This window comes from Anser anser, assembly GCF_964211835.1.
Source record: "Anser anser genome assembly, chromosome: 6".
NCBI classification, from domain to species: domain Eukaryota; kingdom Metazoa; phylum Chordata; class Aves; order Anseriformes; family Anatidae; genus Anser; species Anser anser.
In genome coordinates, this window is record NC_139726.1 from 26,164,502 (window position 1) to 26,192,080 (window position 27,579).

At 43.9% G+C, this 27,579-nt stretch overlaps 2 protein-coding genes across 16 annotated transcripts; one reads left to right on the forward strand and one right to left on the reverse strand.

Moving 5' to 3' along the window:
• Positions 1-157: 157 nt before the first annotated feature.
• Positions 158-6,455, reverse strand: LOC310902010 (alpha-aspartyl dipeptidase-like). The gene is made up of 8 exons (XM_083842862.1): positions 6,327-6,455; positions 6,146-6,234; positions 5,033-5,107; positions 4,373-4,452; positions 3,045-3,218; positions 1,509-1,568; positions 886-968; positions 158-366 (listed from the first exon to the last, which is right to left on the reverse strand). Exons 1-8 carry the CDS (start codon positions 6,425-6,427, stop codon positions 288-290), a joined length of 741 nt encoding a protein of 246 aa, XP_083698988.1. The 5' UTR covers positions 6,428-6,455; the 3' UTR covers positions 158-287.
• Positions 6,431-27,223, forward strand: CYP20A1 (cytochrome P450 family 20 subfamily A member 1). 15 transcript variants are annotated; one of them, XR_014586394.1, is made up of 15 exons: positions 6,431-6,580; positions 6,890-6,939; positions 7,027-7,193; positions 10,019-10,164; positions 10,849-11,016; positions 11,520-11,598; positions 13,070-13,185; positions 13,601-13,655; positions 15,090-15,210; positions 15,948-16,059; positions 16,695-16,759; positions 18,722-18,811; positions 18,978-21,681; positions 23,010-23,131; positions 23,917-27,223. XR_014586394.1 is itself a non-coding variant. In XM_083842856.1 (13 exons), the coding sequence occupies exons 1-13, from the start codon at positions 6,509-6,511 to the stop codon at positions 19,126-19,128; spliced, it is 1,392 nt and encodes a 463-aa protein (XP_083698982.1). In that variant the 5' UTR covers positions 6,448-6,508; the 3' UTR covers positions 19,129-27,223. The 15 variants fall into 15 exon arrangements, 2 of the variants coding, with proteins under 2 accessions (XP_083698982.1, XP_083698981.1); XR_014586396.1 differs by having other exon boundaries at positions 23,013-23,131; XR_014586398.1 differs by having other exon boundaries at positions 18,978-21,623.
• The last annotated feature ends 356 nt before the right edge of the window (positions 27,224-27,579 follow it).

Genomic DNA, 27,579 nt, shown 5'->3' on the forward strand with positions numbered 1-27,579 from the left:
TACGGTAACTTTTTTGATGGGGGAGGAATCAAAGTGGAGATGCATGAAGGTACAGAACATTTCAGAGTAAGACTATTCTTATTCTATTATTACTCTAGTATTGCAATAAAAATGTCATTTTTCTTGGGAAAGAAAGATGTCTGAGAAGTGAACAGGGTAGAGGAAAAGAGTCCAATAATGCATATTTATCTTTATTTGTAAAGTTAAGGCATGCCACCCACCCTAGGACTAGAAGCATCTCTTTCCTTCCTCCTCATGTGCCAACTTCTGCTGCAGAATATGCGAGGCTACAGCTTCTGGAGATTACTGTCAATCAGGAGGAAACTGAAATCTGTTCCAGGCTCGTGTTCAGTTGGTTTCTTACCCCTGTAAACAAGATCAACCATGCTGTAAGTTTGCACAGCAGCTAGGACTACTGCTCTTCCATCTGTTACTAGGGATAGAACAAGGCATCCTTGTTCCTAACTAGCAGCTTTGATCCCCTTCCTTGCCTCCATCCTGGGATATACATATTTAATTTCTTAGTAATGTTCATACAACTGAAGACCTGAGACCCTTGTTTCTAGAATACAGTGCGTTAGGATCAAAGTGGCATTCCCCTGGCCTTCAGTACAGAGCACAGCCTGACTGCTGGGGCACTCTTGATGAATGGTAGTTATTCGATCAGAAACATGAACATCAATGTATGTAGTGCCATAGCACTTCAGAGTGTTCTCGTACTGACAGCTCTTTTAGAACATTAAGCAATACTCACGTTTTCCCAAAAGAGAAATGGAAGCAAAGGATTAAGTAACTTCTGACATGAGGGACAGGCACTATGTGCCAGAAATTTAATAGAAATCTCTTCCTTTTTGTATTTTACTCAAACTCAAATGAAGCATTTACCTCAAAAATAGTCGTGCTCCTGTTACTCCTTGTAAGGTGGCTTTGTCTCCTTCCACTAGCAGCATTGCGCCTTCCCGCAAGCCCTAACATAGGTGGAAACATTTTAACATTATTTTCAAGCTATTTGAAAAGCTAGAATACTTGTCACAAGCAGAACAGTTTTAAGTGTATCTCCTCATGACTACAAACAGATTTCCTGGCTCATTTTTTTAACAAAGATGCTAAGACAAAGGTAGGTGGGTTATTTTGTTTTAGAAGCTGGTTTTCTTACGTATTTAATTTTGCTGTTATGGAAGGCCATACAAACCATTAAGGAGAAAAAGAAAAATGTTTGTTCCACAATTACTTCTGCAACCCCCATTCTGAGACTCACTTTTGTCCAAGCAACAATAAGCTGGGTTTGTTAGAGTGCAAACTTTATACTTCAAGTTAAAAGCTGGCACATGGAACAAATGAGCAAAATCCAAGGCTGAAGCTGTTAGCAACAGTATAACTAGCCTTTCCTGCTAGAGTTCTGAAAGGCTTGTCAGGAGGAGGAACCCATACTGAAAACTAGTAAGGATGCATTTAAAGTGCTTACCATGCTACATCCCTCACTTTCCTGACTGGGAACTACTACTTACCAAAACTGGAGGGGTATTTGGTTCTTCGTGATATTGGTGAATTCTTTCCTCTCTTGTCTCCTGCAATAATGAGTGTAGATTTAGCTGCCCAGGCAGTAGAGTAGAAGTTAAAGCCATCCAAGTACTATGACACTCAGCAACTTCTTAATGATAAACAAAGCAGGCACTTCCCCTTGAGGAGAATGCTTTAATTAGACTAATGTATTGAAGAAAGTGGCAGGATTGACTTTAGTAGATACATTTTTTCCCTTTCATCATTAGTAGCAAGTGTTGTAGGTTGATCAAACAGAACTTGCATAGTCCCAACCCCAAAAAGCCTGAAAACTTCCAGTCAATTCATCCAGCTTTTTATCTTTTCAAATATTTTCTCTATGTGCTCACTCTCAGAACAAGAGTACAGAGGAAGGTGGTGGAAGCAGATGCCTGAGGTGCCTTCTTCATGAAAGATGATAGTGAGCCATGGATTTCCACTAATTAAATATCTGTTTCTTCCTTCTCTAGTAGGAATCACAATGAAGAATTTCTTTCTATGAATGGCTCTGCCATGTTTCCTGAGGGTTGCTGCTTCTCAACTGAACAACAGCAGTTAAAGAAATCAAACCAGAAGGCTTTGTTGATAAGGAAACATAGGAACACAACAGGCACTTGTTGCAGCACAGAATTTCCATCCTCCTCTCAGAAAAATAGCAGGCAGTCTTTTTCCTGTAAATATCTCCCACTTATCTAGAGACAAGCGAGCAGATTAAGTGACCACCTACAACTTCATCTAAATTCTAGAAGCACATCTTGATCTTCCATCTCTTCGTTGTCCCCTGATTCTTAATACTTCCACTAGCCACAGAGAAATTCTGACTACAAGGGCAAAAAGTATTTGGGCTGTTAAAGGATGCACTTCAGAAACAGCCTCCTGGTTGGCTCCTGACAAGCTATTTAAGAAAAAGCTCTTCCATACAGTGGAGATGTCAGTCTCAGTGCCTGATGTTTAACCATTTTTCTTTCAGCTATACTAGTACATGTGCTTACTTAGTACTGGCTGTTACAAGGTGTGCTCTTTGCAGGGACACTCACACATAGGTATTTTCTTATATTACAGGTTTGCACGCAATCTTAAGCTTTCCCTGTTCTGATAGCTCCTTCAGATGTTTAGATGTTTAAGCCTCTTAAAGTATGCTTAAATTAGGTCTTCTAGATCAGGAAGCAAGGCAGCCTATTCCAGGACTTCCCAGAAACAAATTGCATTTCATCTTCACATTTTTTTTTTCCAATTCCATGCCAGGTATGAACTAACAGTATTTCAGACATTGCAAAGCTGCTGTTTGTGAAAAACACTTTGTTCCACCTCAGTACCACTGTTGCCAGCTCCTCTTCCCACTCAAAGAAAAGCTTTAGGAGGGAGTAAAATGTTATTGCCTCTTTGGTATTTCCAACTGTTTGAGGGAGCAGCTGTTAAACATTCTATAGCTTTGTAATCCCTTGCAAATGCACTCTATCATTACACCTTGGTACCCTGCGTTTGCTGTGGCATGCTTTACTTACACCCATGTGAGTGCTTTTATCATCTGGATCCAGGTAGTGAGGGTTAATGTTAAAAGGAACTAAACCTAGGGCTTGCAGGGAAGGCGGATAAACAATTGGCATGTCATTGGTAGTATTGATGCTGACGGTAGCAACATTAGTTCCTGCACTGGATCCCATGTAAGGAACCCCATCCTGAAAGACAAAAGCAATGATTAGTATGTGGTATCACAATTGGGAACAGCATTTTATAGCATCTTCTATCAATCTTGGAGACTGAGCAGTCAGATCAGACTTAGTCCTTCTAGCTCATCTTACTGCTAACTTTACAAGTGAAAAGCAGAAAAAGAAGAGCTCTCAGTTTGAGGTGGGCAATAGTTTCTATGTATAACGGCTGGCAGAGAACTAACTAGGGAATGCCCTGTACTCACAGCTGTATGATCCCCTCACAAGAGAAAACTTGCAAGGTTGTCATTTCAGACAGACTTTGCTATTAAGAGATGAGGCTTGCCTATGTTGCAGTTACAGGAAATATCAGAAGTAGCTTTAACTAGCTTCTAAAGAGGGTAGATCACCCGAAGCTGAGCACCGTGCTGCTGCATTGTGCGTTTGTGTATATTAAGATGGCCTACGTGACCTTTATTCTTGGCAGCTAGCCTCTTCAAACATACTGTGGCTTGCATAAATTTGTCTGAAGTAATTCACAGTTCCACATTACTAGGGGAACACCTTGCTTCTGTTGTCTTCCACTGGTGACCTATCTTTGCTGCGCTTTATGAGATTCACTATGCTAGAATGGACTGCTGACTGGAAGGGCTTGATGGCACTTGTACCTCTCAATTTCATGTCAAACAGACACCCAAGTTAATTACTACACTTACTCATTTACTCTATTGTCTAAAAGGCACGTGCAGATTAAGTTGTTGGTTTATTATTAGACAACCTGCAGCATGAGCATATCTATTAACAAGAATAAAAAGTGAACATGACCTGAAAAATGTGGGTTTTGGCCAACGATTAAATCCTTGCACTGCTCTTCATTGGTATTTTAAGTTGAGGGGCTTACTTCTAAGGTATGGCATGGCATAGCATTGTACATCCTAAAGTCTTGCAGTCCCCTATCTTAGAAACTGCTGTAGGACAGTTTACTGACCCTAGTCTTTTCAGGCTTTCATGACTAATGACAGCTTCATTTGGCCACAGATTTCAGTTCACCAGCTTGCAAGATATGGCTCAATATTTGAAGTACATTAGAAACAAAGACATAGAATCAACTTGGATTTGTCTGAACAAATGTTTATACGTGAGATCCTATCATTCAGACTTGACCTGAGACATCTAGTTGTTACCTCAAGAACTCTCTTCCTGATCTCCTGTATCAGACTGTTGTCATAGAGAGCTTTCAGGAGACGGAATGTGTTGCCACCTCCTGCAGAAAAAGAGTCCAGCTTATTTAATGTGCTTTACCGTCGATTTTAACTGATGCCATTACAAGCTTGGCAGACTCAGTGCTCTATTCAGGACAGTATTCTGCTTTGAGCAACAAAAAACCCAGAAGCTTCAGAGGAATGCTTGTTTGGCAGGCCACGGGCTCATGTCCCAGGTCCTTCTGACAGATGACACTGGCTCATTGACAGCAGATAATATTCTAATACCCTTGAGTGTGGTGTTAGGACTGCGCTCAATCTGAGCACAGTAGGCCTGGATCCTCTTAGTCTTGGTAAAATGATGATAAAACATCTAGAATCATATTTTTAATGCTGAAGTACTGTTCAAGGGAAGAGTTTGAAACTTACTGGAGAAGCAGTTCCATTGATAAGTCTTCCCTACTTCTATTCCCACCACTAAATTTAGGGTCTTACTGTTCCCAAATACAATATTGTTTTCTGTAGCTGCTTCTAATTGTGAGGTGAGACTTTTTCACGCTTGTCTCTACAGTACCAGCTCTACAAAAGACTAATGCAGCGTCTTATATAAGCCCTCTTCAGGAAGCAAGAAGTAAAACTTACCAATAAATATTGCTTCAGATTTCCTTACAGCTTCCACTGGATCACAGGATTCATGAATGCTGTCCAGCCCGTAACCTTAAATTAAAAGTTATTTACCTTTGCTGCTTCAGTTTTGAGGAGGAAAGTACATTCAATCCCTCTATCCTGTTCTCTGCCCCCGTTCCACCCAAATGTCTCACAATACGACCAGGGAACCTTCAGAGACCTCTACGAGGAAAAACAGTGTATACCCTATGTTCATACTGGGCTTCTGCATGCAGCTGTACCAAAGCAAATGTTTCCTTTAAAGATATAGATGCTCAGTGTCTAAAAGAGCAGAGCATTTCACTCAGCATGTGCTGGCTGTGGTACAAAGTCCTGCTGAGCACTACCAGCTAGCTAGAAAACAAGAGGAAAAAGCTGTCACTGCCCAGAGTGGCTATGAGTCTGAACGGGGTCTGCCATCGTTGCTCTAGCATTAGTAGTATGAATGTCGCATTTGAACATATTTTTTGTAATGGTTAAAATGTTTGGCTTTGACAGATTTGCTCTGCTGTGGTTCACTGAGTAGAGTATGTGCCAGGAGCCCTGGAAGAACATGGACAGTTGATAGCAATCTTTCTGCAAGATAAGGAGCAAAGTGTGATACCCCAGGAAGTGAGTATTGATTGTTACTACAGTAACAAGTCCAAAGTTACCTGGAAGGTGACAGACACAAAGTAGGGCTGTTGCAGTAGGCCACTCTGGAAAGATCTTTGCTCATAGCAAAGCTCAATCGCTGTTCATCCTGCAAACACCTGCCTGCCTGAAGCACGTTACAGTAATTGTCTTCTTCATCTAGCAGGAGGTGCACAGCTTGAGCAGAGGCTTAATGTATATGGGAAGAAATGTTCTCCCGTGTCATTAAGGAGAATAAAAATACGCCGCTTCACATCCGGGCGTACAAGCTTCCTCCCTGAAGCGGTTACAAGTGTTTGCAACACGCTTTTTCCCGGAGGCCTCTGAAGTACCCACTTGTAGGTGAAAGTTTGCAAGCAGCTCGCTCCCTGCTGCTGTCACCCCCTCGCTGACCGGAGCTGAAGCAGGACTCGCCAGAGCTCCCCTGTCCCCGTCCCCCCTCGGGGCCCCCCTTACCCAAGCTCTCAAACTTCTCCCTGGCGGTGCGGGCGTAGGCGTCTCGGTCGTGCAGGGCGTAGGGCACGAAGAGCACCCGCTTCACCTTCCTGCGGGAGGAGAGGGCAGAGGTTTGCTGGAGCCCCCCGGGCACGGCGGGGCTCTGCCCCCGCCCCCAGTCCCCCCCTCCCCCGGCGCTTACCCCCCGAGGAAGCTCTGAATGTGCTGCTGGCAGTGGCCCAGGTACCCCCCTCCGTGCAGGGTGGAGTTGGAGACCAGCAGCAGGCGCCGCGGGCACCCCATGCCTCGCCCCGGCCTCGGCCCGGCCCGCCCCTTCCTGCCCCGTGGTGGGGGCCGGGCCTCTCCCCCTGCCCCGGCCCGGCCATGCTGGACTTCGCCATCTTCGCTGTTACCTTCCTGCTCGTCCTGGTGGGCGCCGTGCTCTACCTCTACCCGGTAATGGCGGGGGCGCACGGCACGGCCCCGGTGCAGGCAGCGGGCGGCCGCGGGGCCCGGCCCGGCCCGGCCCCTTCCATCGGCCCGGGACGGGGCTGCCGCCCGGGGGCGGGCCGGGCCGTGCCAGCGGGGCTGCCCGCCCGCCTGCACCCTGCTGGGCGTCAGCGCGCTGTGGCACCCCGTGTTTAACGAGCCCCCTTGAGCCCCTCTTGGGAAGGCTTTAGCTGCTCGGAAGTATAGCTCTCTTGTAGGGAAGTCCGCCTAAAACCTAAGTTCAGAGAGGCTGACGTGTCCCCCTTTACTCTCCAGGCATCTAGGCAAGCATCGGGTATCCCCGGGCTAGCTCCGACCGACGAGAAGTAAGTGCTTCCCATTTTCATGTTGATCACGTTCCGTCTCGGCACTGGATGCAGCTCATGCCCAGGTAACCTCTTTGTGTTCCTCAGGGACGGCAATCTGCCAGATATCGTTGCTAGCAGAAGTCTGCACGAGTTCCTGGTGAACCTTCATGAGAAATATGGCCCAGTGGTCTCTTTCTGGTTTGGAAGGCGCCTTGTTGTCAGCATTGGCTCCATTGATCTCCTGAAACAACACATCAACCCCAATCGGATATGTAAGTGCCCTCTGCTTTGTCTTTGAGCTTATTTGTTCCTTCTGGCCGTGCTGAGCATCATATGTCAAATGAAGGAAGCTGGGGTTTCATTCTGAGTAGAAAGAAAATGAACCTTAACTTGCAGCTGATGCGGTTTAGACATGTCCATGGTCCTGCTTACTGGACTTGAATGTCAGTGACTGAGAGTTGCTGCTGTCCAGTGCCTGTCAAGAAGTTCCTGTGCTTCTGCCTTTTACCCTCTGCCTAAGGGCAAATATTTATGGAGAGAGAGCATCACGTTCATTAGTCACTTGAAGCAGCCAGGTGAAGATCCTGTAGCAACTTGAGGTACAATTTAAAAGCAACTTGAAGTATGATTGAAGATGGGGAATGTTGCTAAATTGTCTGAAAAGAGCTCTGATATTCTGTGATAGCTTCTGTGTGTGGTTCAGTGTGGAGATTTTTAAAGTGTTATTTCAAGAAGTTCTTTAATTTTCATTTTACTTTGAGTTATAGAGTTTTGAGTCAAACACTAATGATCTTCTAGCCTTGGAAGTGGTTAGTGGAGCTGGTTGTTGAGTTGATCTTCTTAGTCTTGGGAGAGTATTTTAGTTTCTAGTGTAAGCCTTTCGGAGGTTTTGCTTCCTAAGGTGATCACAGACAGTAAGTTAACTAGGCTGATGTTTGGGTTTAACCTGCTGTTTTTCCAGTTTTCATCCTCTAGGGTAGATTGAGTTGCTGGTTGCTCACCTCTGACCTGATAGCGTAGGTTATTTTCAGGCACAGGCAGATATCTCAGCATCACTTTATGATGGGGTCACGATGGGTAAGCTTCTTGTACGTTTGCATGTCAGACTTAAAAAAACACTGATGATCTGGGAAAGGCGTAGGAGTTAACAAAGATCAGCAAGACACAGCGGATAGCAGTGGGACACCAGAAGGTGGAAACACACCCTGAAAGATCTGAATGCACTCAAGTGTGCTTGGGGAATATTGAGCAGACACTTTCTCAAAGTTCAGAGAAGTGGTGACAGGCCCTTGAGCAGACAAGTTCTCAAAAATGTACTGAATTTGGGAGAGTATCCAAATACTGGAGGAAAACAAATACAGTACCAGGGCTTAAATGTAGGAAGTTAAGTGAACAGGGCAGCTACAGACTAGATGCTGAGGGCTAAAAATACTTTTTAAGGATGGGGATAAGTGGGAAATGCAATAAAGTGCGGTCATACCATACTTCTTTGATAATCAGACTTCTAGAGAAGTAAAGTGATAGAACAGTGTTTCTAGACTATCAAACCATTAAGAGTCTGATATGCTTCACTCTTAGGAGTGAAAACGTAATCCTAGAGCTGTTTTCAAGACCAGGACAAAGCACAAATGAAGTCTGTGGAAGTGCTTGGTAGGACAGAATTCTGTTTCTGAGAGATGGTTTGTGGAGGATGGCCTCATGGAGTCACTAGTCTCCTGTAGCTGTGGGAAAACAGGTGTTTCCCAAATACTACAAGATGAGGGCAACCCTCTGCAAAGGGCATCCTAGTCTCTGAAGTCTTAAGTTCACAACAGTGAGTGTAGCAGTGGCATAGGACTGACAGTTTGTGCTAGGGACAGGGAAGGAAAAAAAATGGAGCCCATTGCTGAACCAGCAGTTTTCTTTCACACACACCAGGAGAACTATGCAGTTTCTGCAGATGATGGTGCTAAGCATCCTCTGGCCTCTCCAAATGCCTCTGCATGCCAGATTTCTTTGTGGGCTTTCCCGTCACCAGGGGATGGTGGCATGAATAGCAGCAGCCACTTCATGGCAAAGTACCATGGAGGAGGAATTGTCAGCAGCAGCTAGAGTCACGTAACAGCCTGTTCCACGTGCAGAGCCACAGGTACCATCTGCTGTGCCACAAGGCATATGCGTACACTTCTTGTCATTTGAAGTAGGAAACAGGGCGAGCTGCAAAGCTTTAAAACATTGGAAGGGAAATGATGGAAGAAAAAAAGTATTTAGGAAGGTTTACTATATTCTTGCCTCTGGCCTCATTAGCTGCCTTTGTGTTATTAGCTGGTAAGTCCTCTGAAGGTAGGAATTGTCTCTTGTTGGATGTTTGTCCGGTAGCATAATGAGGCCCTGATCTCTGCTGGGAATCTTAGATGCATCTACAGTAGGTTGAGTCATAGGTGTCTAGCCTAGCCTTGTTGTTTTCTGATGCCTCAGAGGTTTCTCTCTCCACGTGGGAGAAATAACAGACTGTGATAAATAGTGAAAACCTCTCTTTTGAAACTTTCCAGATTGCTACTTCCAAATAGTTCCTTAAAGATTCTGCCAGTTTGTGAGACCCACAGAAAATTTTACAGAGACAGAAGATCATATAGTAGACCATGCCTTATTGCATGTTTTTGCATTGACTACTAGTGTACTTTAGCGGGTTAATTAACTAGAGGCCCCTGGTGATGAAATTCAAAGTTAAAGATCTAACTTATGCAAGCTGTAGTTATAGGAGATGGAGGATATGTGTTTTTGCCTAATTTATTCACTGCTGCAAGAGTCTGTGTGCAAGGAAGATGGAAAGTGGTTAGAAGCAGAAAGCGTTCTGTAGCTTAATGGGGCACTGTTTTCTGTGAGAGACCTGCAGCTTCTCTGCTGGGGGCAGCCCTGGCTGGCTAAATCTCTGTGAGCTGATAGGGCTTGTGTGCATAGATGTGGTCGGGGCAGGAGGGTACCCCGGTTGTGAAGAGGGAATCTGCAGATCAGGCAGGAGAGGTGGAGGAGAAGGGGAAGGAGTGTACCTACCACTCTTGCTGTTGTGACCAAGTGGTTGTCACACTAGAATGGTGTTTCCTTTACTTGCTTTCAGCGAATCCCTTCGAAGCAATATTGAAATCCTTCCTGAGGTACCAGCCCAGCCTGAATGGGGATACAGGAGAGAGCCACCTGAGGAGAAAGCTGTATGAAAATGGTGTGACCAAGTCCCTTCAAAGTAACTTAGCTCTCATCCAGAAGGTAACTTGCTTTTCTGCAGCAGAGAAACGCTGTGTGGCTCACAGGGGAAAGTTTAGTGAGAATGATTACTAGGATAAAAGAGCTTCATTCAAATTCGTGCTGGATCTACAAGTGTCTGAAACAGAGAACAGCCTCTGTCTGTTCGAGCACAGAGCACAGTGTGAACATCTGGTTTCTGTTAGCTCCAGTGGGTTTGGGGGAAGGGGTTGGCCTTTGTGACATTTTATGCCAAGGCATCAGATGCGCTTAAAGGTAGCACCTGATTTCTGGATTTATTTCACAGGACAGGAGGGAGGAGCAAGGAACCAGCTGTTGGAACCATAAACAACTGGAGAACTGTTCTGTTAACTCAGTCCAACAGCCAGAATATGGTCTATCTTCCCAATAGCGAGTTACTAGTATTAAACGGTTTAATGTATTTTCTGCAACAGAGGGAACAAGAGAGATGGACAGAACTGGCTTATGGGGGAAAACCTTAGGGCTAGGCAGGATATATGATGCTAAAATGTTGCTGGTTTAAGATAACAATGAAAGGAAACCCTGAAAAGAGAATAGATAAGTGTCATGGCCTTGAAAGCATGTTCTGCCTTAGCAACTTAGGGTGGGAATGCCTCCAGTTTGGGATATGTTTTGTAAATAGGCTGCTGATATTACTGCCAACTAATGGTTCCTTTCCTCTTTAAGTTGTCAGAAGAGTTGCTAGCCAAATGGCTCTCCCTGCCTGAGGCACAACACGTGCCACTCTGCCAACACATGCTGGGCTTTGCCATGAAGTCTGTAACGCAGACAGCTATGGGCAGCAGCTTTGAAGATGACCGGGAAGTCATCCGATTCCGCAGACACCATGATGCAGTAAGTGTCATGAAGAGTCAGGAAATTTCCTTTGCCATTTGTCCAAGCCGACAGCAAACAGTTTTCATCTTGTGTGCAGTGTAGTAAGCACAAGCTACTGCTGAGACATTAACATTAAGAGTCTTACTCAATTGTCCCAAACCAAAACAATCAGAAAGATCCTACTGCTAATCCTGCTGTTATTAGTCTAAGGCCAGGTGTTTCTAAAGGAAATTTTGTTGGCGATAGGGTGGGAAAAGAAGCTGTTTAATCACCCAGTCAGGATGCCCAGCTTTTTCCCATACAGCTGTAATTAGAGTTTTTTCATTTCAACTCAGTTTCAGCTATTATAAATGTAATAACTGTGATGAGGCATGATGTTCTAAAGAGGAGACTAGATTCATATTCTGAGAAAGTCTTTGTTTTATTTGATGTTTTCATTTTGATGAATAGGGAAGAATAAAAGAGTCCCAGCGTTCTGCCTGTGGTAAGTGGTGGTGCTCTTCTCTCTGTCCTTCTTTCAGATCTGGTCGGAGATTGGGAAAGGTTTCTTGGATGGGTCCCTTGACAAAAACACAACTAGGAAGAAGCTGTATGAAGATGGTAGGTTCCTCCCAAAATCACAGTCACCCTCATGCTCCACTCTGATTAATGCTTAGAGTTAGCTAGCATATGGAAGCACTTAATTTGTCTAGCCATATTGGCTTTTCTGCAGTTGATCATCATGACATAAGCTACTGGATGTGTCTTCCATAGATGTGCAGAAGATCAGAAGGTATCACTGTTTTGTAGTTCAGTGACAAGCCTGCCATTATACAAAAAGTGTGTAGGACTAGAACTCTGCATCTAGGTCTAGTTCTGAGGTCTTGGTGTGCTTGCTACCTTCCTGTTCTGTGTCCTAGTATCTGCTTTTGACCTCTCCTGGAGGCAGGCAACTGTGCTAAGTGGAAGCAGATGAGGTCATTTGGTCTGGCTTGTTTAATCATTCCTATGATGCACCATTTTACAAATGCACTGCCATTTCAGATTGATTTTTTTATTCTTCAGTTGTCCTGTCCTTTTAGTTGTTAAAAGTTTAGACTTCTTAATATTGATTGATAAGATGTTACACAAAAGTAGCCTGTATCTAGAACTAAGGATTTGCTCGTAAATCCTTCAGACCCAGTGTTTCCTTCCTCATGTTGCTGATTGTGTGGGTTTAAGAGCCTTAAGTCAGCTACTGCCCCACTAAAATGGGCTTCTCCCACAGGTACTTGTTCCCGATTTGTATTAAGGACACAATTTCACAAACTCTGGTTGGTGAGGCTTGGTGTTTAAGCATTGCTGGCCTTCCTATACGGAGAAGAGATGAGAGAGGACAGATTAGTTCTAAGACGAAAGGGCTGCATTGGACCTTGGGAAATCAAGTTTCAGATCTAGCTTCTGGTCCATGTTTCTTGGATTGTCTGAATTAGATCACTTAAATGAGACAGCTGACAGCAACTAGGTCCCTAACTCTCCCGAGTTCCCAGAACAGCCACTAGGAGTTAGGCACCCAAATATCTTCAGATGAGTGGAACCTTTGTGCCAAAATCCGCAGACATTTTAGCCTTCCTCTAGCATTATGTCTATAGAACCCCTAGCAAAAGGGAGAATATCAGTAGCTGGAGGTGCCATAGCACTAGTAATTATAACTCAACAGGCAATACAAGAAGTTATCTGGCTCAAACTTTTTATTTTATTTTATTTTATTTTATTTTATGAGAGCTGTTTAAACATGTTATCTGATGGCTATAGTGTTGAAACTAACTTATTTGACCTTCCTTTACATGATTTCAACTCACAGATTACATGTCTTGGTTATACCTGTAAGGGCGACTCTTTGCAGGCAGCCTGTGATATTTGGTTCCTACATTTTCAGCTAAATTGGAGATACACCTTCCAAACCGACACTAACGTGTAACAGAGGCTGCTTCTGTAAGTGAGCCCAGCAGGGACAGCTGGTCTGAAAATCTGCTTGGGGAAATGGATTCACATCTCTGCAGCTCTCAATCTGACCAGGTTTTAAAATAACCATTTCTTTTTGCTTCCAAAGCTCTGAAGGAGATGGAATCTACCTTAAGGAAAGCCATAAAGGAACGCCGAGGCAGATCGTTCAACAGGCACGTCTTTATAGACACTTTGCTGCAGGGGAGCCTGAGTGACCAGCAGGTCTGTGCAGCTGTTATGTCATTAGGAAGTAATGGAATTCTAGTAGATTGGCAACTCATTACATTGTAGCCTTTGATTAATCTAAGCTTTTGCATCTGGCAGGGGTCAGATTCCTTACTAAAGCAGCATTCTCTCTGGTTCTTTTTCCATTTCTACAGTGCTTAATTGAATTAGACATCAGTAGCTTTCCTTGTCACTGTTTTCATTGCTATTTTTATAAACCAGAAGTGTGCTAGTATTAAGCATGTCTCAAGTGCTGTTACAGTAGAAGTTCTGTAGAGAGTTCAGTCTTCTAGATGAATTTCCTGCCCTCTGCACTAAAGGGATTTCATGTGCTTGAGTGGAGAATGTGCTGCTTCTTTTTAATCTTTGCATCTTACAGACTTCATTCTCTGAACTAGATTTTGTTTCCTAGATTCTGGAAGATACAATGATTTTCTCCTTGGCAGGATGCACAATTACTGCTAACTGTAAGTATAAATCGCAGGTAACTTTCTATCCTTGGACTCAGTTGTCTAAAACTGAGAATGATGACATGGGACTTAATCTAGACTAATAAAAAGTGATACTCATCATTCTATCTCTCTTGAGCTACAAATGTATAGAAGCAGCTAATTTTATAGCAGTCATTCAATACAGCCTCACAGCTAGTGAGTTGAAACTGAGGTTTGACAACTTTCCCATTCTTTTGGTGAACCTTAGAATTTCTTCCTCTTGCTTTTTTCTTGGACTCAAGTGATGCTGAATTTGATGAAAGAGTACCAAAAATTGCAAGCCACAAAGAGCATGATATAAAATAGGTTCTGGTACACAGGAAGGAAATCAGAACAGAGTGGTAAAATCTGACTGGCTGCTTTGAATTTATGAAGGATAAGTATGTTCCATATAGGGAAGACTTTCCAAGGAGCTACATTGGGATTTAGATTTTAAAAAAAGCAACTGAAAATACAAACCGGGGCTGTGTAAAATCTCTTATGATATGAGGATGATTTAAACTGAACCCCTGATTATCAGGCCCTGTATCTCAGCCAGTTGGACTGGAACTCCAAAGAAAAACTCTCAGGTGCTGCTGGGTACATGGAAAGTAAATTTGGCAGCTATGTTAATAACAGCCCCAGAGAATATACTCTCCAAGTGCTTCAGGAAGACAGTCTTTTGAAGGAGCTTGACTCCTTAGAGATTGTCAGATAGTTCTCAGGAATAGACAGTTAGGAATGGTAGAAACATTCCCTTGTAGCTTCAGAGAAACTGCATCCTACACACTTACTTCTTATGCAAGGCTTCTTTTTTCACTGTGCTGTTGAAGATATCTCTTGAGAACCTCACAAAATAGATGTAGAGGAGAAAAGTGCTGGCCAACCTGGTGCAGAGAGCTATATTGTTCTTCTCCCTCCCCGTCAGGAGCCCAGACATTGGGTGCCTGGAGCACTTGTCAGAGATGTGCTGAGGAAACCTACTAAATAAGGGGGTTTTCCAATGCTGTGGACAAACCAACCTTTCAGTTGAATGTTTGGTCTAAAAATCCTGGTTCCCTAAAAGGGGTGATTGCTGGAGCATCACAGCTGTTACTCATACTGGGAAAGAGAAACTCTTTGACTGATGCTTTGCTGGGCTGTGTGGTCCCTTCCCCGGGGCTGAGACTGAATGGGTCAGTCTCCTGCACAGCTTTCTAAGCTCCTCATAGCACTGGAAAGAGAATTTAAGCTTGCAGGGTCTCTTGTTACACAACAGTTCAACCTCTACTTCTCCCTCTGAATAGAGAATCAGTACAACCTGCTGAGAACAGAGGTCACCCTTTTAGAGGTCAGAAAAATAACATTGCAAATACAGCAAGCAAGAAAACCAAATACAGTTAGTAAAGTTTGAGTTTTCTTGATCTGATATTGTCTTGATTCCTTCCCCAGTATGCACCTGGGCAGTCTATTTCCTGGCAACCTCTGAAGATGTCCAGCAGAATCTCTACAAGGAGGTGGACCATGTTCTGGGGAAGGGACCAATTACGCATGAGAAAATTGAGCAACTCAGGTGGGTCCCTTGAAAGGAATTGCAGTGGAAGGCTGTCTTGTGAAGTAGGGACAGGGGCTTCATGTGATGGAGGCTGATGCCCAGTCTACACTGGACCAGCAGAAGGCATCCAGAAGCTACTCCTGTCTTTTCCTGGAAGTGATCAAACCACAGGATGACTTGCAGCACAGAGAATCTGCTGTAGGGCTCCAAACAACGGGGACCAGGCTGTTCTCTTCAGGGTGCCTGTAGGAAACTCTTTAGGTTCATTGGCAGGGGAAGAGAGCACAGAATCAGTGCCCTGGCTGCCTGAAAAACTCTGTGCCATTGTTTTTTTAATTGCATCTGGTGATGCAACTGGGTGTATTTTGTATTTGTACTGGTGTTAGGGTTTCAGTAAAGGAGAATGAATATGGATTTCCTGCTGCTTCTTGTATGGCTGGGAGGTCTAGGAAAAGGAATAGTGTGTTTATGCTTTTTAGTGGGGATAATTTGGTTTAAAATCTGGAAGAGGTTGGATGAGAGAGATTTTGATAAACTTCTGTAAAAGTTGCTGATGAGATTTAATGCTTATTGGAAAGATGCTGGGACTAGTCAGGAAAAAAAAAAAAGAAGCTCTTCATTGTGGCTGGAGACAGCTCCAGGAGCAGACTGTGACCCTGAATGCAGCGGGTGACTCAACTCTCCTTGCCTACAACAAGGACATGGATAAGCGTCTTTCTGGGAGGGTTAAATTGACCCAGACTTATTGGTTGCAGATACTGTCGGCAAGTCCTGTGTGAGACAGTGCGAACAGCAAAGCTTACTCCCATTGCTGCACAGCTGCAGGAGCTGGAGGGCAGAGTTGACCAACATACTATCCCCAAAGAGGTAGGGCAGTACTAGGCCACCCTGGTTTCCTGGAGGGGAATTTGCTGTTTGCTCTTCTATCATACTTCTTCCCATGGAGGGGTGAGGGAGGAAGACCATTTCTTCTGACACTCGTTTAATCTGAGCAGCTGGTCTGTCATCTGAAAGTGCAGTATAGTCAAAGTTTTCCATGTGGTTCCTCTGTGGGATAAGCTCTGGGACTCATGTTCTCTTCCTGAGCAGGTTTGCTTCTGGTTCTGGGTCTACCAGGGATGAATCATCCTTTGAAGGGGTTTATGAGCTCAGCTGTGCAAGTGTATGATTTCAGGACTAATATCACCCATGCTTCCTACGCAGAGTAGTACCCTCCATTGCAGAGAATAAAGTGGTGCATACATACATACCAGTAAGAGTAGAGGAATGGGATCTGGCCCTCTCTAACCATGTAAGAGTTGCAGTGTGGGCCTTAAGAAGTTAAAATCCTAATGTGTGTATTTCATTACAGAAATCTGTAGATGAATATAACATACTATGTTTTTAAACAATTTATTAAAGTGAGTTGTCCACAGAATAATTGTCTGGCAGAGTTGTCCAGAGTTGTCTTTAATCATGCATTTCATTCTGGTCTGACATATTTGTTCTCATTTTCTTTGCAGACACTTGTACTTTATGCTCTTGGTGTGATGCTGCAGGATAGTTCATCTTGGCTGTCACCATACAAGTATGTAGAATCAAGATCTTTATTCCTTCCCAAACTAATTCCTTTCATTTTTTAATTGATATTCTTTAGATCTTACTTCCATGCACAGCCTGCTCTACTGCAGGACCTGCCTTAAGCAGATTTTGGAGATGAAAGGGAGTCTGTAAGAAAATCTATTTATGAAGATCTTGATTTGTTGGTCTCCACGGGCAATTCAAGTTATGATCATTTATGATCTTCCTAGGCTCCAGTCTGTGTTTGTGCGTGTCTGTCAGAGTTTAATATTTTTTGTTTTTTCCCCCCGACATGCACTGCTTTTCTGACAAACTGGTAGATTCTTTTTAAGGTTTTTGGAGGAAGGAGAGGAGAGAGGGAGAAAAACAATGATTTGAATGGTTTTGGAATCATTGCTTGTTGACATGAAACACTGACACAGGGGAGGAAAAGCCAGTTGGAAGTTTTGTGTTTTCAAGGGGAAGGAAGTGCTACTTCATTACTTCATCTGGGAAAATAATTCTGGATTCAGGTAGTATTTTGGAGGTTAAAGAAAGAAAATGCTGTAGCTTACTGTGGCCTCTAGGTGGCAAATACTAACATTAGTTTGACTTGCTTCACTTGGGCTAGAAAAAAATATGGGTCAGTTATTCTAGAGAGAGAGAAGAGACAGCTGAAATCTAGGAGAAAGAACAGAGCCCTTGGAACAGTGCTTGTCTGGTCCTGAAAGCATAGCTTTTGCAAAGGGGTCAGGCATTAATGCATGACCTATGAATATCTCAGCAGATTGCTCAGTAGAGTAGAGCGGGCACTGTGTTTAGGAGAGGTTCACTGGGGGCCACAGGGAAATAACAGGTGAGGAGTGCTGTGAACACTGTGTTTATTCCAAGAAGAAGGAGGGCTGAGATTGTGCTTGAGCCTGAGACAGATATGTATGTATGTACGTGACAGAGACAGGAGATCAGCATTCTGTGGTCTTTTCTCCTACCTGCCATATAAAAACACTGTGTATGGCTCTTTGTCCTCCCTATTTGTTTTTAATGGCTAGACAGCTGTGATTTCTTTCCTATTACAGTTTCTGTAACGTGCCACTTCAGAGGGAATGTAAGCCTAATGTTGCTTTAACTGAGGGTCAGCACCCACGTACCTGTTCACCTTGGTAGAAGTAGAGCTTGGATGTTTAGGCAGGGACCCAAAGACTTGAAGTACAAGCAGAAATATTTAACAGAAAGTGAAAGAGAACTACCTCCCATCCATTAAATTTCCTGGGGTTTGTTTGTCTGCTTTTTTATTCTGTAATACCATATGTTTAAATTGAATGCTATTCTATTAGTCTCCTTTGGGTTAGTGGATTGTGGGAATCTTGTTTTAACTTGTGCTAGTCCTGGATAATAGTTTTTTCACAGCCTCCACCATCCTAATGCTGGAAGCCACTTTTCTCACTTGAATGAGTCACCAGCTTCCCTCCCCCAGCATATACACATACACACACACCAGCTGCTTGAAGAGAAGGGCGAGGGGCAAGGAAAAAAAGGAAAATATTTTTGGAAGTGAGAGAGGGAGGGATGCAGAGAGATGGGGTGGGAGAGAGGGAGAGGGAGACAAATCAGATTGTGTGTGCCCTGGAGGGAAATGGGGGGCAAGTTACAGCATCAGCTCAGCTGTGTATTCGAGCTAAATACCCTCTGCTGAGAGGTAATGCATATTAGTTCTAACCCTCTATCACACTAACTCAGTTATTCAGCATTCTGACCAAGCTGGGACACAGCTGACTGGCTGGAAACATAGATGGAGTGATTCACAGTTGCCTTCCTGTATCTGTGTGGAATTACCCAGCATGATTTAGAGAGAAAAGGCGCTAGATTGATGCTGTTTGCAAATTAGTGAGATTCTGTATTTCATTGCCAGTTTCTTACTCTTGCGTGTGTGTGTCCAGAGGAAGGATTCTGTGCCCTCACGAAAAGCCTCAGTGTATTTTGTCTTTTGTAGATTTGACCCAGAGAGATTCAATGAGGAATCAGCCATGAAAAACCTTTCCTTGTTGGGTTTCTCAGGAAGCCAGGAGTGCCCAGAGTTGAGGTGAGCAAAGGGAAGCAGGCCTTTGCGGATTTGTGTGGTAGAGGGAAGAGGAGTTTGTTTCATCCCATTCCTGTTACTGCTGAGACAATCTGTCCAAGCTGGCAGTTGTTCATTGGCAGATTTGTATCATGGCAAGGTTTTTATTCTCTTCTGCCTCCTTCCTCAGGTTTGCTTATATGGTGGCTACAGTTCTGCTCAGCGTCCTAGTAAGGAAACTGTACCTTCACCCAGTGAAAGGACAAGTCATGGAGACCAAATATGAGCTGGTAACCACACCGAAGGAGGAAGCCTGGATTACGGTGTCTAAGAGAAGCTAAGAACAAGGAAAACAAGGGTCTGAAAGTACCAGTAGTGAAGTTCTGGGCAAGAGTCTTAAAAGGAATTGTGTTGGCAGCACAAGGACACAGCCAGGGAATTTTACATGCAGATTTTGTTACCTTCCACGTTCTTAACCACATACCTTTGGGTACTTTTTCTAACTCAACGAATAGTCATATTAAAGTAGATTTAGTCTGTATGCGTCTTTACACTTACTTTTTGCCCAAACCATTGTAAAGGAAGCAAAAAAAAAAAAAAACAACAAAAAAAAAACCACTTGCAGCAGTGTATCTATGAATTGTTGGGTTCCAGCTAGTCAAAGAAGACCAGGCTGCTGGTTAGTCCAGTCCCTTTCCAACAACAGCCAGATGTGGATAAGGAAGGGACTGTACCACAGGGAATGTTTCTTTGTGGATTCCAGCTAGATAAGACCTTGGAGACACAAGGACACAATCTTTCTCTCTATATAGGTATTTTTATTCAAAGTGTCTTTCCTACCCTTGAGCTATAGCTATAACTGTCAAGAAGAGCAGATATATCTTGTGAGAAGTATGTGTGAGTGTGCGTGAGAGAAAGAGAAAAAGAAAGTGGGGTGGGAATTGCACCATCGGCTCTCATGCTGAGTATGTAATCTTGCTGTGCTCTAGGGTTGCAAGAGAAAGGATGACTGAGAAATGCTAGTCAACAGGAGGAATAGAATTGGTTTGGCCCCTGAGAAAACAGAAGCATTAGTAATGATATAATGAAATGAAATAAAACCACAGAACAAAGCCCTGAGAAAGGGATTCTTTATCCTGACAGTTCTGAGGGAAGTGTCTAATCTAATCAGCATCAGAAATTGATGACAGATGCTTGCAGTTCATTGAGCTCTGGGTCAGCATGAGACTGGACATGCAAGTACTGGAAAGGGAGAGTGCTGATTTTATAGGGCTCTGAATTAATGTTGTGCTTAATAACTTAAAAGCCTTTCAGAGAGCACTCTTCCTCTTCCAAAACGTGTGTGATCCATAGCAGCCACATGTTCACATGCTTTTCCCTGCTTCTTTCTCCCTCTCAGCTGTAACAGGCCATCCTGTGGAAGATTTTTCAGAGCCTAACTGAATGGCTTGCAAGGCAGAGACCTCTTACCCCTTTATCTCAGTACTATTTATTGCAATCCAACGTGCTACGGTTGTGGTTCTCTTTCTTTCCTTTTTACATAGAATCACCCTGTACCTGATCTCGATGAGTCTGTTCCACATAAACCTGACTTCTCTGTTAACAGGAGTTCCAGGCCCCCTTCCCATCCAAATGCAGTGTTGTCGTAGGTGAATTGTTGCTCAGTCTGCAGCTACATGTGCCTGAGCTGCTTTTGCACACAGCTACTGATGCATCACAGAAAAGGTCAGGAACGTGTTGCTCCCAGTTTCACTGCCTCTGTAGACAGGGCACGCTTCACACAGGTACACCTGTTTCAGGTATCTGAGTAGAAGCAATTCCCATTTCTACAGACATCATTTATTTCACTGGCACCTTCCAGGTCAGAAAATCTGCTGCTTTTACAAAAATGTTTTGGCTGTTGTGTATCCGCCAAGTGCCGGCCTGAATGCAGTCCTTTCAGCTCTTACAGGGTTAATATCTGATGCCAGCCTCTGTGGGCACCAGACAAAGAAAATTCAGCTCTTGGGTTTAATGTGTCAGCTCTGCTTTTGGTGGAGCTGTGGAGATTCAGATTCCCCCCTGCAGCCCAGTGTGTGTTGGGGGAGATGTAGAACAGAGATTCTGTTCTACTGCTTTTTGTCTGCTGGGCAGAAAAAAGAGAGTTGTGCAGTTCATCTTGCTGCCTCTCTTGCATTGATTTTTATAATGAACTGCAAGAAAGCTCTTGCTAATCTGACCTCCATTTAACTGAAGGTTGGTCGTGTCCCCAGATGGCAATTCATGTTAGACTTTGCTTCACTGCTTATGCAGAATGCCTGTTTTTCTTGAAGGCTGCAGACGTTTCCTAAACCTTCTGGAGAAATCAGTGTGGTAAAGGATTTTACTTTAAAGCATCTGTGGTGTACAGAGGAGGCAAAACAGAAGGGAAGTTATTGCCTTCTTGGAGAAAAATGGTAGGATAGCACTGTCCCTGCTAAGAACCACACTAGGAATAGCTGACTTGGTCATATAATTGAGTGGCTAAGATCTGCTTTATTACAGCCATGTGGTGCTAGGGAAGCTTTCACACAGCAGAAAAGCTTCCCAAGAGTAATTGTTCAGACTTTGTTAACAGTGTTTCTCTGCCTTGCTGGAGTTGTGTGGGTCAACTGCCTTGCAATAGTTTTTACCCAGTTGCAGGAATCAAAAATAGGAGTAATTCTTTATAATTTGTTACAAATTTTCTATCAGTCTACACAGGTATTGCATCCTATAAGACAGTATTCTCAGTGTGGGCCAGTAGCCAAACATACTACAGGAGTCTGCGACTGACAGGAGAGAAGAATGTGGCTCAAAGCGCTCAAGAAAGCCAATGGTTAGTTTGCATTTGCTCAAAACTGCTGTCAAAAAAGGCCCTGGCTCATCAGTTAAAGGTATGTGTTACGTGTTGGGAGAAAGAAGGGGTGTGAGGATCTCTCAGGCATTCATTATGCATTGTTCGAGGGCACAGTCACATTGTTTGCTGCAGTCTGTAAGTTTCCATTGCTCACTCTTTTTGTGTCGGTCATTTCAAACAGCTTAACTCTCAAGATGTAGCACACCACTGATCAGTCCATCTGTAGCTCCATTTCTTAGGCAATAAAAGCCCTTCTTTGTATGGGAATCTTCGTAGATCAGAGCTTTCTCTGAAGGTTTAATATATTTCAGTTGGAAAATTGAAATACCAATTTTGTTCCATTTCTCCCCTCACCCCTTGTCACACATGCACTGTCCAGTGGTTCTTTTTTGGCCTGGTTTCCTGAGGAAGGCCTGTGTTCAGAGTGTGCCCCCACCCCACTTATGTTTGACCGCTTCCCCGCTCTGCTCCTCTTGCAAGAAGAAGCTTCTGAGCCCTTGGGTCAAATCAGCTGCATTTGGCAGGGACTGGGGTTTGAAATCTCAACACAACTTTGTTCCTACAAATTCCGTGAAAAAATGACTGGTCATAGGGAAGAGAATCTATTCTAGATGTGTCACAAGATTGCATCCAAAGCCAAAGCATTGTTAGATGCCAGCCTGCGGAAAAACCTGAGTCAGAGCCTGCACTGTAGCAGATACTCAGTCTCAGAAGTCCAGTCAGTAGGGAATAGGGTTTTGTCACTCCTGCTGCTCATAGACCCCACACACTAAAGACACATCTTCTGGCCACGACATGGGGATGCAAGCAGTATTGCAACCTGTGGAAAAAAATGCCTTAGTCTAGTAATTGAGAGGAGGAAGGTTGCTTCTATAACATAGGAAACTATTGCTTTTTATGCTTCACATTCCTGTTCTGCACCAGAAAGCTACTTCACAAGTTCCACAGGGTGGTTTTGAAGAGCATACAGAAAAGCTGTCATTTCATTCCTTGGGCTTTTACTGTAGAACAAGCTTCAACAGAGGGCTGCAAATTAATGGAAGGCAAGAGGCTAAATATATCTCTGTGCCTATGCAACCTACTGCTATCAGAAGCAGGCAGCCAGCACAGGTGCTGGGAGCGGTCAGGCCACTGCAAATTGATTGTCGTGGCTGTTTCTGTCTGACACAGGTGCATACTTTTGCCCCTCATCCTGGTGGCAACTGGTGAAACTGTTAGGTAACTTTGTGGAGCAGACAGCTTACTGAGCTTGCTTCCCAGTACCTCCAAAATGTCCATGAGTGATGTTATGTCTAGGTTTTAATTAACCTGGGCTGCATATAGAGCCATTATTGCAATGTAGTAATATTCCTCTCCTTTTCCCAGCAGTTAAGGACTTGCCAGGAATGGCTGTGGCATGCAGCTCAGGGCTGAGGACTGTACATTTTATTTTCCGTCATTAAATGGGAAGGATGGTCTTTGCAACTTCTGTCTTGCTTGCTGCAAATGTAAGTGTCAGTTGTTGGACGGAGTGGACGTTTGCTAATTTAAAATACCTTGGGCTGCTCTTCTGCCAGCTCTCCCATTAGCCGTGCAATTACATGAACCAGGGGCTGCTGGCAATGCAAAATGGGGAAACCACTCGTCTGTCTCACTGCATAGTTAATTTATCAACATTTTGGTACTACTTAACCCACAATTAACTAGTGTTGACTTCCTAGTCTCTCTGTCTCAGGTGCTGTGCACACATTCTCATTGGAAACAGGTGTTACCAGTCCGCAGGGCCATGGCTGACCTTCCTGAGGTTTCTGTTATTGCTGCAGAAAGGGCTCCCTGGCAGGCACCCTTGGATATAGATGTATTCTAATCAGCAGAATGAAGTCTACAGCTTATTGGCTTCCTGTCTAAGCTCAGATCCTCCTGTAGTTTGGGGGTAAATGGAAGTGAGTAGAGCAGTACCTTCATGAAAGCACTTAGAGCATACAAGACTTCACCCAATTCCCTACCCCTTCTATCAAGAATGACAGAAAATGGTGAAAAAGACTTGTAATGAGAAGTCAAATCTTTATTAGTAGTGGGTTATGCCACCAGGAAGTGGAACTGTTGTGGTTACCGTGGCAGTTTGTTGCTGCTTTCCACTTGTCCAAATCAGAAATTGCTGGAAAATGTTATAGGTATCTTTCTCTGTATCCTTAGAGTATGCACCCATCTTGGCATCTCTCTAGTTGAGCTCAGGACTGTTTTTTAGCAGTCAGTCTTCAACTAAACAAAAGGCCTGTTTGACATCTCTTAGGATTTAATGCCAGGTTTTTGGCAGCAGCAGACGGAGAAGAGGAACTACCACACGCAGGAAAAAAAAAAAAATGAAGAAAATGTTCCTCACATATGGAGGGTGGGGAAGGAGAGAAGATAAGGGTTTCCATGGCAACATTCCTTGAAGATAAGTATATTTAAATCTGTGTGAATTTTAGCATTCAAAACACAGTTGTGTTTCCCACAAAAAGATTTGGGGGAGGGCTGGAGTGGAAAGATTTTTTTCCCTTACTTTTCAGGTCGTTCCTTCTTTTACATAGCAGCCTGAACCTAAGATAAATTAAGTATATGCAATTGCTGTGATGCTAACACTCCTGTAAAGAAAGGCCCTTCCAAGAGCAAGAAGCATTGGTCATACTACTGTATCTGCACTGACATCTCTGGCCCAAGCATTTGATCATCTCTTTAATGGGAAAAGTAGTTTAATTAGAACAATGCTAGACCAGTAAAAAGTCGCAAGGACAAACCTACAGCATTCCAGGTTAAATCCAGTGTAAATCAGAGCAAGATCTTTATAGTTGACTCTCAGCTAAGTGATAGTGGTTTTAAGGTAACTGAGGTCTTTGGCCTTGGCCAAAGAGGAGAGAATGTAGAACTGAAAGAGCAGAGGAGCTGGGTAAAATGTGTCTCTGGTGAGTGCCTTGGTTGCCACAATGACAGTGAAAAATCACTGTAGGTAGGCAGCAGATGTTCCTGTGACACTATTAGGCAAGAAGTATTTACTCTTTTTATGAGTTCAGTGCTGGGGCTACCCCGAATCTCTGAAGCTTTTCTGCTCCCATCTCTGCAGAGCTGAGCAACTTGCAGGCACTGGCATGCTCTGTTCTGCTCTCACCTCCCTGCTGGAATCCAGGCAGGTCAGCTCTGTCACAAGCCTGGCAGCGAGACAGCCAGTGCTGTGCCTGCTTGGCTGCCAACTTTCTCATCTCACCAAAATAGGCTTTTTTTTTTTTTTTTTTAACAGTTGCTTCCAACTCAATAATGACTCAGACACTGCAGCAAGGGTAAAGCGATCATCTTCGCTTTCAGACCTTTACAGCAGAAGGCCCTGGGTATTCTCTCTGAAAAGCCAGAGCTTGCTGGGCACAGCCATCAGCTGAATTCAGTTCTTTAGGTTACCTGATCGAACCAGATGTTCCTACAGTGCTGTCACCCTGCTGGCTACAGGGCTGTGTTTCAGCAATAGATTAAATGATTCCTACAAGTTCTTTGTGTTTAGCAGTCCTGGGGAGGGGAGGCTGGGAGGGAAAGAATAGTCATACATAAGGAGGATGCGATTTACCCATTAAGGCTCTTGCCCTGACCAAATTTCCCTAGGCCGTGAATCCTATAAAGAAACAAAGATCTATTGGAACACTAAAGAGAAAAGCAGTAAGTCATATTTGGGTATTTATCTTTTGAGGTGAGAGAGGGGAAACAAATAAGGGTGTCTGAAAAAGCAAAGTTCGTAATGTCAGACTGGAAATTGCCACCTGGTGGCATTTTGTATTGGCTGAGACCCTGATACAGAATAAACAACACTCAGGTCTAGCTAAGGTGACTATGTCCCTTGTCAGCTTCCCTGTGCCTTGATTGATAAAGCCTACAGGCAGTGTGGAAAACTGAACTTTTTATGGATCCTTTTCTGGAATTCACTGTTATCAGATACATTATTGTAAATTCTGGGACTAATATTCAAGCCTTGATGTCAGCACTAACATGAAAATGCATACTCTGGCTTTGTAGTTTCTTGGACCGAAAAGCAACTGACTTGCTGATGCAGGGCTTGTTAGCTGTGAGTTATTGATTAAATATATCATGTTTATTCCATCCCTTCCGTTCAGACTGCTGTGGTATTTTGTGCTACAAACCGATGCTCTAGCTCCGTGCACTTGCCTTACAGCTGAACCCAGGGAGATGCGACAGGTCTGGGATATCTAAATAAGAGAAGTGCAGCAACTTCAATCCCGGTTTGGCAGCCTTCAGCATCCAGTATGTCACAAGCTGTTTCTTACTCCGTCCTTAGGTGCTTGTACGATAGCCTGTTATGGTGATGGGGTTCAGGACACCATGGGCATTAGATGGCAGTAAGTGGATTGCTGCCCCCTTGAACTGCTCCATTGTTGCACCACGTATGAACATCCTCACATATCTCTAAGCTTCTGCAAAAACAGTTTCCAGGCCAAAAAACCCTGCCTTCTGGCAGGCTGGCTGCCTGCCTGTCTTGCCTGGGGAGAAAGGAGGTTGCCCACTGTGTGGCAAATTAGCTTCTGACCATGTCCTGGCTCTGTGACGTGGCTGTCCTGTTTTTTCAAGCTCTTCCAGGAATCTGAATGGGGGAAAGGCGCCTTGGGAGAAGAGTGAGCCTTGTGAGTTAATGGGAGCTGACAGGGATGCCTGCAAGAATACACCATTGTGTATTGTGGAAAATCAGCTGGACCAATGGTTGCAGTTACCCCACGTTCATTGCTGAGTGAGGTATTTGGGAACAGAGAGGGTGTTTGAAGCACTTAGTGTTTTATCATGCAGAATTCATATTAAATTTGCAGGAGCCTATGCCTTGATTTGATGGCATTTTTCTTGTAAGAGAAAGGAGAAAAATCATTGCTTGCTAACAGTCTGCTCTAAATTAACCTCAGGCGTGGGCCCAGGCCTGCAAACCTTTGTATGACTGTGACTATTATTTATGCCGTGTGATTGCATTGAATGCCATTGACTATTCATATATTAGCCTAGCACATAGTTGTGGCTTTTAGTAACTAGAAACTAAATTATTGAAGCTGTTCAGGTGTTTGGACTTCAAATATCCCATCAAGCACCTACCTGACTATTTAAGTGCCTAGGCATCTGTCCTGGTTTCAGTTAGGACAGAGTTAATTTTCCTCCTAGTAGCTGGTAGGGTGCTATGTTTTGGATTAGGATGAGAAGAGCGCTGATAACATGCTGATGTTTTAATTGTTGCAGAGCAGTGCTTACACCAGGCCAAGGACTTTTCGGCTTCTCGCTCTGTCCTGCCAGCGAGCAGGCTGGGGGTGCAGCAGGAGCTGGGAGGGGACAGACCCAGGACAGCTGACCCAAACTGGCCAAAGGGGTATTCCATACCATCTGACATCATGCTAAACAATATATAGGGGTGGCTGGCCGGGGTGAGGGGGGCAGCTGCTCGGGGATAGGCTGGGCATCGGTCAGCAGGTGGTGAGCAATTGCATTGTGCATCACTTGTTTCGTACACATTATTATTATTAATACTATTATTATTATTATTGTTATTATTATTTCCCTGTCTTAATAAACTGTCTTTATCTCAACTCACAGCCTTCACTTTCCCATTTCTCTTCCCCATTCCAGAGAGGGAGAGGGGAGGGTGAGCGAACGGCTGTGTGTTTAGCTGCCGGCCGGGTTAAACCACAACAGCATCTTTGTATATCTAATATTGCCATAATGCAAAGAAAAGGATCTTGCCTCTGGTTTCATATCGCAGTAGCAGCACAGCAGTAACAACCAGGTAGGGCCTGTTGCTGTATGTGCGTAGTTCATAGAGAACCTCTTCTGTGTTTGAGGAAGCTTGTTGACCACTTCACCCAGTAAACGTAAAAACACTGCAAAACCTGCATCCTGCATTGGCCTTTATATATCTTATAGCTGTAGTGTTCCAGTGTGGTAA